The 14,731-nt window shown below is 52.7% G+C and overlaps 1 protein-coding gene across 1 annotated transcript in view; it reads left to right on the forward strand.

Moving 5' to 3' along the window:
• Positions 1-1,489, forward strand: part of LOC140386076 (thioredoxin domain-containing protein 6-like) — a 203,381-nt gene extending 201,892 nt beyond the window's left edge. The window contains exon 15 of the mRNA XM_072468653.1: positions 245-1,489. Coding sequence (XP_072324754.1) covers positions 245-1,248 — 1,004 coding nt within the window. The 3' untranslated portion in view covers positions 1,249-1,489. The remainder of the gene's footprint in view (positions 1-244) is intronic.
• The last annotated feature ends 13,242 nt before the right edge of the window (positions 1,490-14,731 follow it).

A 14,731-nucleotide genomic window follows, 5' to 3' on the forward strand; every position in this document is an offset into this window, starting at 1 on the left:
TGTCCAACGATTAGATGGGGTTACGGGGATATGGTGGGGGAGTGGGCCTGGGTAAGGTGCTCTTTCAGAGGGTTAGTATAGACTCAAAGGGCCAAATGGCGTCCTTGTGCACTGTAGGGATTCTATGATTTACAGGGCTAACCCTGTGAGAAACAACCAGAAGGTATACTTATTTGTCTTGCAGAATCAATTTTCCTTGAATATTGAATTCCAAATGTAATTATTAATTTACTTCCATTTACAGAAGAGGAACTACCTATTTCAGAAACTCCATCTGTTGTGCCTAGTACCGCTGCTATTGAATCTTCTGACTTGGTGGATGTGGAGGCTCCCACAGATGAACAACAAATAACCACTACTGAGGCTCCAGATGAAGCCCCGGATGCCACCACTGAAGAGGGACCTGAGGCTGGTGAAGCCCCGGATGCCACCACTGAAGAGGGACCCGATACTGGTGAAGCCCCGGATGCCACCACTGAAGAGGTACCTGAGGCTGGTGAAGCCCCGGATGCCACCACTGAAGAGGTACCCGATACTGGTGAAGCCCCGGATGCCACCACTGAAGAGGTACCTGAGGCTGGTGAAGCCCCTGATGCCACCACTGAAGAGGTACCTGAGGCTGGTGAAGCCCCTGATGCCACCACTGAAGATGTACCCGATACTGGTGAAGCCCCTGATGACACCACTGAAGAGGTACCTGAGGCTGGTGAAGCCCCTGATGACACCACTGAAGAGGTACCCGAGGCTGGTGAAGCCCCTGATGACACCACTGAAGAGGTACCCGAGGCTGGTGAAGCCCCTGATGACACCACTGAAGAGGTACCCGAGGCTGGTGAAGCCCCTGATGACACCACTGAAGAGGTACCTGAGGCTGGTGAAGCCCCTGATGCCACCACTGAAGAGGTACCTGAGGCTGGTGAAGCCCCGGATGACACCACTGAAGAGGTACCTGAGGCTGGTGAAGCCCCTGATGACACCACTGAAGAGGTACCCGAGGCTGGTGAAGCCCCTGATGACACCACTGAAGAGGTACCTGAGGCTGGTGAAGCCCCTGATGCCACCACTGAAGAGGTACCTGAGGCTGGTGAAGCACCGGATGACACCACTGAAGAGGTACCCGAGGCTGGTGAAGCCCCTGATGACACCACTGAAGAGGTACCTGAGGCTGGTGAAGCCCCTGATGCCACCACTGAAGAGGTACCTGAGGCTGGTGAAGCCCCTGATGACACCACTGCACCAACTGAATGATAATATCCCAGAAATATCTGATTCTGATGCAATGACCCAGGTGTAAATGATGCAGCTGATTGCTCTGAATCGAGCTTTTACAGGTAGCTGCTTAAAGTAATAGGACTGCTTCCTGACTTTGAAAATGATTACTGCCATGTTTAACCATTAATCTTGTCTTAACATTGAAGATAAGACCCCAAATTGTCAACAGCATCTAACAATATATAATTTCATAAAATGTATTTGTGCTGTATTTACCAAAGGCCTTGATCAATACACATTGATTCTGAATCTGTCGCTGTTGTTTTAGCTTTCAATTCAAATACTTTATTCTGCGCAGTGCAGTATCAAACAATAATGAAACACTAATGCTTGAGTGGCATGGTGACACAGCGGTTAGTACTGCGGCCTCACAGCGCCAGGGACCCGGGTTCAATTCTAACCTTGGGTCACTGTCTGTGCGGAGTCTCTCCCTGTGTCTGCGTGGGTTTCCTCCGGGTTCTCCGGTTTCCTTCCACAGTCCAAAGATGTGCAGGTTAGGTGGATTGGATATGATAAATTGCCCCCTAGGGTCCAAATGTTAGGTGGGGTTACTGGGATAGAGCAGAGGAGCAGGCCTAGGTAGGGGGCTCTTTCGGATGGTCGGTGTAGACTCGATGGGCTGAATGGCCTCCTGCACTGTGGTGGTCTATGATGATAGGGCACAATGGGGAGGTGGGAGGTATGGTTATTACTGCAATTGATGAGCTTCTAATTTGTGACACATAGAACAGTACAGCACAGTCCAGGCCCTTCGGCCCACAATGTTGTGCCGACCATTTATCCTAATCTAAGATCAACCTGACCTACACCCCTTCAATTTACTGCTGTCCATGTGCCTGTCTAAGAGTCGCTTAAATGTCCCTAATGACTAATGACTCTGACTCCACCACCTCCGCTGGCAGTGCATTCCACACACCCATCACTCTCTGTGTAAAGAACCTACCTCTGACATCTCCCCTATACCTTCCTCCAATCACCTTAAAATTATGTTCCCTCGTGCCAACCATTTCAGCCCTGGGGAAAAGTCTCTGGCTATCCACTCTATCCATGCCTCTCATCACCTTGTACACCTCGATCAAGTCCCCTCGCTTCCATCTTCGCTCCAGTGAGAAAAGACCTAGCTCCCTCAACCTTTCTTCATAAGACATGCCCTCCAGTCCAGGCAGCATCCTGGTAAATCTCCTCTGTACCCTCTCCAGAGCATCCACATCCTTCCTATAATGAGGCAACCAGAACTGGACACAATATTCCAAGTGTGGTCTAACCAGGGTTTTATAAAACTGCAGCAAAACCTCGCAGCTCTTAAACTCAATCCCCCGTTAATGAAATCCAACACACCATATGCCTTCTTAACAACCCTATCAACCTGAGTGGCAACTTTGAGGAATCTATGTACATGAACCCCAAAATCCCTCTATTCTTCCACACTTCCAAGAATCCTCCCTTTAACCCTGTATTCAGCATTCAAATCCGACCTCCCAAAATGAATCACTTCACAATTATCTAGGTTGAACTCCATCTGCCACTTCTCAGCTCAGCTCTGCATCCTGTCGATGTCCTTTTGTAACCTGCAACAGCCCTCAACAATATCTACAACTGCACCAACGTTTGTGTCATCGGCAAATTTACTAACCACCTGTAATAATCTGTAGTAACCTGCAAAGGACTCATCCAGCTGGGGATGATTGTTCTCCGTGCTCAATTGGACTGAGTTAACCCAGCACTAGCATAAAAAGCAGGCAGCTGTAGAGCTAGCTAAAAAGTAATGAGGACCCGGTGAAAGGTAACCAGGCCCTGTGCATGTATGATGCTGTTGCTGAAGTAAAGGACATTTAAGAAGCTCGTTGGACTCCCCTGGCTTCATCACACCACCCTTCCACTTCCTCATCCAAGTGATTTATAAAAACCACAAAGAGCAGAGGTCCCAGAACAGATCCCTGTGGGACACCACTGGTCGCCGACCTCCAGGTGGAATACTTTCCATCCACTACCACACACTGTCTTCTTTCGCGAGCCAATTCTGTATCCAGACAGCGAAATTTCCCTGTATCCCATGCCCCCTAACTTTCTAAATGAGCTTACTATGGGGAATCTTATCAAATGCCTTGCTGAAATCCATATACACCACATCCACTGCCTGACCTTCATCAATGCGTCTCATCACATCCTCAAAGAATTCAATGAGGCTTGTGAGGCATGACCTGTCCCTCATAAGGCCATGCTGACTATCTTAAATCAAACTATGTTTTTCTAAATAATCATAAATCCTATCTCTCAGAATCCTTTCCAATATTTTGCTCATCACAGACGTAAGACTGACTGGTCTGTAAGTCCCATGGATTTCCCTATCCCCTTTCTTGAACAGGGGAACAACATTCGCCACCGTCCAATCATCTGATACTACTCCAGTGGAGAGCTAGGATGCAAAGATCATCGCCAACGGCGCAGCAATCTCCTCCCTCGAATCCCACAGTAACCTTGGGTATATCTTATCAGGCCCAGGGGACTTATCTATCCTGATGCTTTTCAAAATTTCCAGCACATCCTCCTTCTTAATATCAACCTGTTCGAGTCTATTAACCTAGTTCACGCTATTCTCATGAGCAACAAGGTCCCACTCTCTAGTGAATACTGAAGGAAAATATTCACTTAGGGCCTCCCCCATCTCCTCAGACTCTAGGCACAAGTTCCCTCCAGTCTCCTTGATCAGCCTTACTCTCACTCTGATCATCCTCTTATTTCTCACATAAGTGAGAACGCCTTGAGGTTTTCCCTAATCCTTTCCACCAGGGTGTTTTCATGCCCCCTTCTAGCTCTCCTAAGTCCATTTCTGAGTTCCTTCCTGGTTACCTTGTAACCCTCTGGAGCCATGCCAGATCCTTGCTTCCTCAACCTTGCGTAAGCTTCCTTCTTCCTCTTGACTAGAAGCTCCACTTCTCTTGTCATCCAAGGCTCCTTCACCTTACGATTCCTTCCTCGTCTCAGTGGGACAAAACTATTCAGCACTCGCAGCAAGTGCTCCTTAAACAACCCCCACATTACTGTTGTGCATTTCCCCAAGAACTGTTCCCACTTTATGCTCCTCAGCTCCTGTCTAATAGCAGTATAATTTCCCCTCCCCCCAATTAAATACCTTCCCATACTGTCTGTTCCTATCCCTCTTCATTACTATGGTAAAGGTCAAGGAGTTGTGGTCACTGTCACCGAAATGATCTCCCACCGAGACATCTGACACCTGGCCTGGTTCGTTGCCAAGCACCAAATCCAATATGGCCTCCCTCCTAGTCGGCCTATCTACATTTTGAGTCAGGAATCCTTCCTGTACACCTGACAAAATCTTCTCCATCCAAACCATTTGCAGTAAGGAGGTTCCAGTCAATATTAGGGAAGTTGAAGTCACCCATGACAACAACGCTGTTACATCTGCACCTTTCCAAGATCTGCCGCCCAATCTGTTTCTCCATCTCTCTGCTGCTATTGGGAAGTCTATAGAAAATTCCCAATAAAGTGACTGCTCCTTTCTTGTTTCTGACTTCCACCCATACTGACTCGTTAGACAACAATTCTGATTACCTCCTTTCTGCATCTGTGATGCACTCTCTAATTAACAGTGCCACTCACCCTCCTCTTTTACCTCCCTCCCTATTCTTCTGAAAACATCTAAACCCCGGAACATCTAACAACCATTCCTGCCCCTGTGAAATCCATGTCTCCGTAATGGCCACAACATCGTAGTTCCAAGTACTGATCCATGCTCTTAAGTTCATCTCCCTTATTCCTGACACTCCTTGCATTTAAACAGACACACTTTAACCCATCCAACTGAGTTCAACTTTGCCCTATCATCTGTCTGTCAACCATATCCTGGATATTTAAGGATGACAGAAGGGCGGTAGTGAGAGATTATATAGGTTCTATGGAGAAAAAGGTTGAATCCATTTGGGTGGAAGCATTTTGCACAGTCTAGAAGGGTGAGGACAGTCAAAGCCCTTGAGGAGTATAAAAAAAGTAGGAAGGTGTAGCCATCTGGGATGGCCACTTCCCGATTACAAAATGGACACTTTGCAAAGATTGCAGGGAAAATGCACAGTACTGAGAAAGCAGGCAGGTTCAGATCTTGTCTGTATATTGGAGCCGCAGCTCCCAGACAAGACCAAAACTGCAGTGATCAAGAAACAGCCCAATTGATTGGGGCCAAGTTCAAGGCCCGCCCAAAAGAGCGCGAAGCCCCTTTGGGTATAAGAAGAAGGCCCCAAGAGAGAATCGCTCTCTTGGACTTGGCTCTCACAGCGGAGAGACCCGTCCACCAGCTACACCAGAAACAAGTAAGTCCAAGGTCAACGCTGTCTACCATACGGACGACCTTAGCTGTTCCCCTTCACCACATCGACCCCAGCAGCCTCAGAACCGAACAACGGCCATTGTTCCTCTGACTGAATGGGCGCCCGAAGCTAAGTATAGGCTTTAGCAGTAGTGATAGTTTAGTCTGTAGAGTTTGTGCATGAGTAGATTTAACTGTGTGTGTAAATAAATAAGCATTGACTTTGAACTAACTAACTGGTGTATCGAGTCTTTGATCAGTATTCGGGTTTGAACTTTGTGGCGGTATCGAGAGATACCTGGCGACTGTAGAACAAATGTAATTAGGATTAAGGAAGGTGACCATATTGACCACCATATTCAAAGCCAACCAAAGAGAGCAACAAAGGTACTTAAGCGGGAAATTAGGCGGGCTGGCCGGGGGTCATGAAAAGTCCTTGGTAAGTACGATTAAGGCGAATACCAAAGCTTTTTATTCATGTGTAAAAAGCAAGAGGATGGCCAGGGTAAGGATTGGACCACGTAAGGGCAGTGGGGAAATCTATGTGTTGAGCCTGAGGAAATGGGCGAGGTACTAAATGAGGACTTTGCATCAGTGTTACCAAGGGCTTTGTGGAAGATGATTCTTGGGTAGTCTGGGTCATGTTGACATCGAAAAGGAAGAGGTATTGGGTCTTTTAAAAGACATTAAGGTAGATAAGTCTCCTGGGCCTGGTGGGCTTACCCTAGAATACTGAGGGAAGCAAGGGAGGAAATTGCTGGGGTATTGACTGATATCTTTCTGTCCTCATTAGGCACAGCTGAGGTCCCAGAGGACTGGACATGACTGGAGAATAGCTAATGTGATACCGCTGTTCAAGAAAGGAAGCAGGGATAATCCAGGAGGCTATAGGCCGGTGAGCCTTGATCAAGTTTTTTGAGGAGGTGACAAAGATGATTGATGCGGGAGGATGGTGGATGTTGTTTACGTGGACTTCAGCAAAGCCTTTGACAAGGTGCCTCATGGCAGACTGGTACAAAAGATGGGTCACACACAGGTGAGGTGGTAAGATGGATACCGAACTGGCTCAGTCACAGAAGGCAAAGGATAGCAGTAGAGGGTGTTTTTCTGAATGGAAGGTTGTGACCAGTGCTTGGGCCTCTGTTGTTTGGAGTATACATAAATGACTTGGAGGAAAATATAGCTGGTCTGATCAGTAAATTCGCAGATGACACAAAGGTTGGTGGAGTGGTAGATAGTGTTGAGGATTGTCAGAGGATACAGCAGGACATAGATAGGTTGGAGACTTGGGCAGAGAAATGGCGAAAGAAGTTTAATCCAGACAAACGTGAGGTAATGCATTTTGGTAGGTCTATTACAGAGGGGAAATATACAGTAAATGGCTATACTCTTGGGAATATAGAAAGTCAGGAAGATCTGGGCCTTCAGGTTCACAGATCGTTGAAAGTGTCAACACCAGTGGACAGGGTAGTCAAGAAAGCATACGGAATGCTTGCCTTCATTGGCCGGGGCATCAAGTATAAAAACTGGCAAGTCATGCTACAGTTGTATAGAACCTTGGTAAGGCCGCACTTGGAATATTGTGCACAATTCTGGTCGTCACATTACCAGAAGGATGTGGAGGCTTTGGAGAGGGTGCAGAGGGAGGTTTACCAGGATGTTGCCTGATCTGGAGGGTGTTAGCTATGTGGAGAGGCTGAATAGACTCGGACTCGTTTCATTAGAACGACGGAGGTTGAGGGGTGACCTGACAGATGTTAACAAGATTATGAGAGGCATGGATAGAGTGGATGGGCAGGCACTCTTTTCCAGGATGGAGGGGTCAGTCACCAGGGGGCATAGATTTAAGGTCCGTGGGGCAAAGTTTAGAGGAGACGTGCAAGGCCGTTTGGAGCTGAAAGAACCCAATCAGCCAGCACCATATTGAATGGTGGAGCAGGCTCCAGGAGCTGATTGGCCCACTCGGTTAGAGATATGCTCAAATGGCTGATCCAAGTGAGATCAAATTCCAGTGAGTTAGAATCCAGCTGATATTCCAGCTCCTAGTCCCGGTGTAACTGGGAATTCCGCATCAGAGGAAATTGGGCGTGTGCATTCTGCCAGACCATTGAACTAATTTTGACAGTTTCTTGCCTCCTTTTTTAAAAAAATATATATTTTATTAAAGTTTTCAAACACTATTTTTCCCCCTTACAAATCAACAAAAACGGTAACATGATAACTGATATATGACATTGTTTAAATAATATAGTAAACTAACCAAATAACACAAAATAATGCTCCCCCCGTCCCCTCACCCCATCTAGAACACAAACAATTTACCCCCCCCCCTTCTCCCCCCTCCCCCCCCCCCCCCCCCCCCCGGGCTGCTGCTGGCTATCTATTTCCCCCCTAACATTCCGCTAGATAGTCGAGGAACGGTTGCCACCGCCTGGAGAACCCCTGAGCCGATCCTCTCAGCGCAAACTTCATCCGCTCCACTTTTATGAACCCTGCCATGTCGTTTATCCAGGCCTCCACGCTAGGGGGTTTCGCTTCCTTCCACACGAGTAAAATCCTACGCTGGGCTACTAGGGACGCAAAGGCCACAATATCGGCCTCTTTCGCCTCCTGCACTCCCAGCTCATCCGCTACCCCAAATATAGCTAACCCCCAGCTTGGCTTGACCCGGACCTTCACCACCTTCGAGATCACTCCTGCCACTCCCCTCCAAAACCCCTCCAGTGCCGGACACGACCAAAACATATGTGTGTGGTTCGCCGGGCTTCCCCCGCACCTCCCGCATTTGTCCTCCACTCCGCAGAACCTGCTCAACCTCGCTCCCGTTATGTGTGCTCTATGTAGCACCTTAAATTGGACCAGGCTAAGCCTGGCACACGAGGAAGAGGAATTTACCCTACTTAGGGCATCAGCCCACAAACCCTCCTCAATCTCCTCCCCGAGCTCTTCTTCCCATTATCCCTTCAGTTCTTCTACCAGCTCCTCCCCCTCTTCTCTCATCTCCCAGTATATTTCGGAGAGATATACCCCGAAATATACCCCCAGCAGCACCCCCGAAAGCACCCTTCTTGCCTCCTTTTATTATGGACTTAGCCTGGCATCATTTTTACCATCAAGAACAGAAATGCTACAGCAGGCCTCCAAGTGAGAACTAATGTTTCAACTTTATTTGGAAAAGATAAGTATAAGAACATGATGGGGACACATGCTTGATATATTTATTTGTATATTTATATATATTTATATTTATATATATTTTTAATGTATTCCATTCTAGCTGTCAATAATGGGCGGCATTTTCGATCCCGCTGCCGTGGGATTCTCGGCGGCGCGCCGTTCTATGGCTGCGGGATTCTGTCTTCCTCCGCTTCACACCACCCCACTGCCAGGAATCCCACTGCCGGGAATCCCACTGCCGGGAATCCCACTGCCGGGAACCCCACTGCGGGAACCCCACTGCCAGAAATCCCACTGCGGGGAATCCCACTGCAGGGAATTCCACTGCTGGGAATCTGCCAGGAATCCCACTGCCGGGAATCCCACTGCCGGGAATCTGCCGGGAATCCCACTGCTGGGAATCTGCCAGGAATCCCACTGCCGGGAATCCCACTGCCGGGAATCCCACTGCCGGGAATCTGCCGGGGATCCCACTGCTGGGAATCTGCTGGGAATCCCACTGCCAGGAACCCCACTGCCAGAGACCCCACTGCTGGGACTCCCACTGACGGGAACCCCACTGCCAGGAATCTGCCGGGAATCCCACTGCCGGGAATTCCACTGCCGGGAATCTGCCAGGAATCCCACTGCCGGGAATCCCACTGCTGGGAATCTGCTGGGAATCCCACTGCTGTGAATCTGCTGGGAATCCCACTGCCAGGAATCTGCCGGGAATCCCACTGCCGGGCATCCCACTGCCTGGAATCTGGCAGGAATCCCACTGCCGGGAATCCCACTGCCGGGAATCCCACTGCCAGGAATCTGCCGGGAATCCCACTGCCGGGAATTCCACTGCCGGGAATCTGCCAGGAATCCCACTGCCGGGAATCCCACTGCTGGGAATCTGCCAGGAATCCCACTGCCGGGAATCCCACTGCTGGGAATCTGCTGGGAATCCCACTGCTGGGAATCTGCTGGGAATCCCACTGCCAGGAATCTGCCGGGAATTCCACTGCCGGGCATCCCACTGCCTGGAATCTGCCAGGAATCCCACTGCCGGGAATCCCACTGCCGGGAATCCCACTGTCGGGAATCTGCCAGGAATCCCACTGCCGGGAATCCCTCTGCTGGGAATCCCACTGCCAGGAACCCCACTGCCGGAAACCCCACTGCCGGGACTCCCACTGCCGGGAATCCCACTGTCGGGAATCTGCCGGGAATCCCACTGCCGGGAATCTGCTGGGAATCCCACTGCCGGGAATCTGCTGGGATTCCCACTGCCAGGAATCTGCCGGGAATCCCACTGCCAGGAATCCCACTGCCAGGAATCACACAGCCGGGAATCCCACTGTCGGGAATCCCACTGCCGGGAATCCCACTGCCGGGAATCCCACTGCCGGGAATCTGCCGGGAATCCCACTGCCGGGAATCCCACTGCTGGGAATCTGCCAGGAATCCCACTGCCGGGAATCCCACTGCCGGGAATCCCACTGCCAGGAATCTGCCGGGGATCCCACTGCTGGGAATCTGCTGGGAATCCCACTGCCAGGAACCCCACTGCCGGAAACCCCACTGCCGGGACTCCCACTGACGGGAACCCCACTGCCAGGAATCTGCCGGGAATCCCACTGCCGGGAATTCCACTGCTGGGAACCTGCCAGGAATCCCACTGCCGGGAATCCCACTGCTGGGAATCCCACTGCTGGGAATCTGCTGGGAAACCCACTGCCAAGAATCTGCCGGGAATCCCACTGCCGGGCATCCCACTGCCTGGAATCTGCCAGGAATCCCACTGCCGGGAATCCCACTGCCGGGAATCCCACTGCCGGGAATCTGCCTGGAATCCCACTGCCGGGAATCCCTCTGCTGGGAATCCCACTGCCAGGAACCCCACTGCCGGAAACCCCACTGCCGGGACTCCCACTGCTGGGAATCCCACTGTCGGGAATCTGCCGGGAATCCCACTGCCGGGTATCCCACTGCCAGGAATCCCACTGCCGGGAATCTGCCGGGAATCCCACTGCCGGGAATCTGCTGGGAATCCCACTGCCAGGAATCTGCCGGGAATCCCACTGCCAGGAATCCCACTGCCAGGAATCCCACAGCCGGGAATCCCACTGTCGGGAATCCCACTGCCGGGAATCTGCCAGGAATCCCACTGCCGTGAATCCCACTGCTGTGAATCTGCTGGAATCCCACTGCCAGGAACCCCACTGCCGGGAACCCCACTGCCGGAAACCCCACTGCCGGGACTCCCACTGCCGGGAATCCCACTGTCGGGAATCTGCCAGGAATCCCACTGCCGGGAATCCCACTGCCGGGAATCCCACTGCCAGGAATCTGCCGGGAATCCCACTGCCGGGAATTCCATTGCCGGGAATTCCACTGCCGGGAATCTGCCAGGAATCCCACTGCCGGGAATCCCACTGCTGGGAATCTGCCAGGAATCCCACTGCCGGGAATCCCACTGCTGGGAATCTGCTGGGAAACCCACTGCTGGGAATCTGCTGGGAATCCCACTGCCAGGAATCTGCCGGGAATTCCACTGCCGGGCATCCCACTGCCTGGAATCTGCCAGGAATCCCACTGCCGGGAATCCCACTGCCGGGAATCCCACTGTCGGGAATCTGCCAGGAATCCCACTGCCGGGAATCCCTCTGCTGGGAATCCCACTGCCAGGAACCCCACTGCCGGAAACCCCACTGCCGGGACTCCCACTGCCGGGAATCCCACTGTCGGGAATCTGCCGGGAATCCCACTGCCGGGAATCCCACTGCCAGGAATCCCACTGCCGGGAATCTGCCGGGAATCCCACTGCCGGGAATCTGCTGGGAATCCCACTGCCAGGAATCTGCCGGGAATCCCACTGCCAGGAATCCCACTGCCAGGAATCCCACAGCCGGGAATCCCACTGTCGGGAATCCCACTGCCGGGAATCCCACTGTCGGGAATCTGCCAGGAATCCCACTGCCGGTAATCCCTCTGCTGGGAATCCCACTGCCAGGAACCCCACTGCCGGAAACCCCACTACCGGGACTCCCACTGCCGGGAATCCCACTGTCGGGAATCTGCCGGGAATCCCACTGCCGGGAATCCCACTGCCAGGAATCCCACTGCCGGGAATCTGCCGGGAATCCCACTGCCGGGAATCTGCTGGGAATCCCACTGCCGGGAATCTGCTGGGAATCCCACTGCCAGGAATCTGCCGGGAATCCCACTGCCAGGAATCCCACTGCCAGGAATCCCACAGCCGGGAATCCCACTGTCGGGAATCCCACTGCCGGGAATCCCACTGCCGGGAATCCCACTGCCGGGAATCTGCCGGGAATCCCACTGCCGGGAATCCCACTGCTGGGAATCTGCCAGGAATCCCACTGCCGGGAATCCCACTGCTGGGAATCCCACTGCCAGGAATCTGCCGGGGATCCCACTGCTGGGAATCTGCTGGGAATCCCACTGCCAGGAACCCCACTGCCGGAAACCCCACTGCCGGGACTCCCACTGACGGGAACCCCACTGCCAGGAATCTGCCGGGAATCCCACTGCCGGGAATTCCACTGCTGGGAACCTGCCAGGAATCCCACTGCCGGGAATCCCACTGCTGGGAATCTGCTGGGAATCCCACTGCTGGGAATCTGCTGGGAATCCCACTGCCAAGAATCTGCCGGGAATCCCACTGCCGGGCATCCCACTGCCTGGAATCTGCCAGGAATCCCACTACCGGGAATCCCACTGCCGGGAATCCCACTGCCGGGAATCTGCCAGGAATCCCACTGCCGGGAATCCCTCTGCTGGGAATCCCACTGCCAGGAACCCCACTGCCGGAAACCCCACTGCCGGGACTCCCACTGCTGGGAATCCCACTGTCGGGAATCTGCCGGGAATCCCACTGCCGGGTATCCCACTGCCAGGAATCCCACTGCCGGGAATCTGCCGGGAATCCCACTGCCGGGAATCTGCTGGGAATCCCACTGCCAGGAATCTGCCGGGAATCCCACTGCCAGGAATCCCACTGCCAGGAATCCCACAGCCGGGAATCCCACTGTCGGGAATCCCACTGCCGGGAATCTGCCAGGAATCCCACTGCCGTGAATCCCACTGCTGTGAATCTGCTGGAATCCCACTGCCAGGAACCCCACTGCCGGAAACCCCACTGCCGGAAACCCCACTGCCGGGACTCCCACTGCCGGGAATCCCACTGCCAGGAATCCCACTGCCGGGAATCTGCCGGGAATCCCACTGCCGGGAATCTGCCAGGAATCCCACTGCCAGGAATCTGCCGGGAATCCCACTGTCGGGAATCTGCCGGGAATCCCACTGCCGGGAATCCCACTGCCAGGAATCCCACTGCCGGGAATCTGCCGGGAATCCCACTGCCGGGAATCTGCTGGGAATCCCACCGCCGGGAATCTGCTGGGAATCCTACTGCCAGGAATCTGCCGGGAATCCCACTGCCAGGAGTCCCACTGCCAGGAATCCCACAGCCAGGAATCCCACTGTCAGGAATCCCACTGCCGGGAATCCCACTGCCGGGAATCTGCCGGGAATCCCACTGCCGGGAATCCCACTGCTGGGAATCTGCCAGGAATCCCACTGCCGGGAATCCCACTGCCGGGAATCCCACTGCCGGGAATCTGCCGGGGATCCCACTGCTGGGAATCTGCTGGGAATCCCACTGCCAGGAACCCCACTGCCGGAAACCCCACTGCCGGGACTCCCACTGACGGGAACCCCACTGCCAGGAATCTGCCGGGAATCCCACTGCCGGGAATTCCACTGCTGGGAATCTGCCAGGAATCCCACTGCCGGGAATCCCACTGCTGGGAATCTGCTGGGAATCCCACTGCTGGGAATCTGCTGGGAATCCCACTGCCAAGAATCTGCCGGGAATCCCACTGCCGGGCATCCCACTGCCTGGAATCTGCCAGGAATCCCACTGCCGGGAATCCCACTGCCGGGAATCCCACTGCCGGGAATCTGCCAGGAATCCCTCTGCCGGGAATCCCTCTGCTGGGAATCCCACTGCCAGGAACCCCACTGCCGGAAACCCCACTGCCGGGACTCCCACTGCTGGGAATCCCACTGTCGGGAATCTGCCGGGAATCCCACTGCCGGGTATCCCACTGCCAGGAATCCCACTGCCGGGAATCTGCTGGGAATCCCACTGCCAGGAATCTGCCAGGAATCCCACTGCCAGGAATCCCACTGCCAGGAATCCCACAGCCGGGAATCCCACTGTCGGGAATCCCACTGCCGGGAATCTGCCAGGAATCCCACTGCCGTGAATTCCACTGCTGTGAATCTGCTGGAATCCCACTGCCAGGAACCCCACTGCCGGGAACCCCACTGCCGGAAACCCCACTGCCGGGAATCTGCCGGGAATCCCGCTGCCGGGTTCCCCACTGCCGGGAATCTGCCTGGAATTCCACTGCCGGGAATCCCACTTCCGGGAATCCCACTGCCGGGAATCCCACTGCCGGGAACCCCACTGCCGGGAACCCCGCTGCCGGGAATCCCGCTGCCAGGAATCCTGCTGCCGGGAACCCTGCGTGCAGAGTGAACGTCTGGTGTGAATTGTGAATCAGCGAGCGGAGAATCCCGCCCAATATCTCTAAGTGGAGATGCTGACAAAATTAATTTTGAATTATTTTATTAAACTACTTTTTTGTAATTTAAAAAAGAAATCTGCAATGATTATTTGCACACTGTCAAAAACAGTCTGACGGTGTATAGGTTTGTTGGTAGTTTTTGCAGATCCTATAAAGGAAGCAAATGGAAAACAAAGGGTTAAGTCGACAATAAAAGTTTATTTCTGTGTAAAAGGAATGTTGAGTTTTCACAATTTAAAAGTTGAAATCTGGGACAGCAACGGTCTAAAGATCTTTTGGTACAAACTTTTTGTATTTTATGCAAAACTGTTGTTATATGTTATAAATGTTATTCATTGTACCTGCAATCCATCACAAGCAGATATTCTATCTT

This window comes from Scyliorhinus torazame, chromosome 11 (assembly GCF_047496885.1).
Source record: "Scyliorhinus torazame isolate Kashiwa2021f chromosome 11, sScyTor2.1, whole genome shotgun sequence".
In the NCBI taxonomy this organism is placed as follows: domain Eukaryota; kingdom Metazoa; phylum Chordata; class Chondrichthyes; order Carcharhiniformes; family Scyliorhinidae; genus Scyliorhinus; species Scyliorhinus torazame.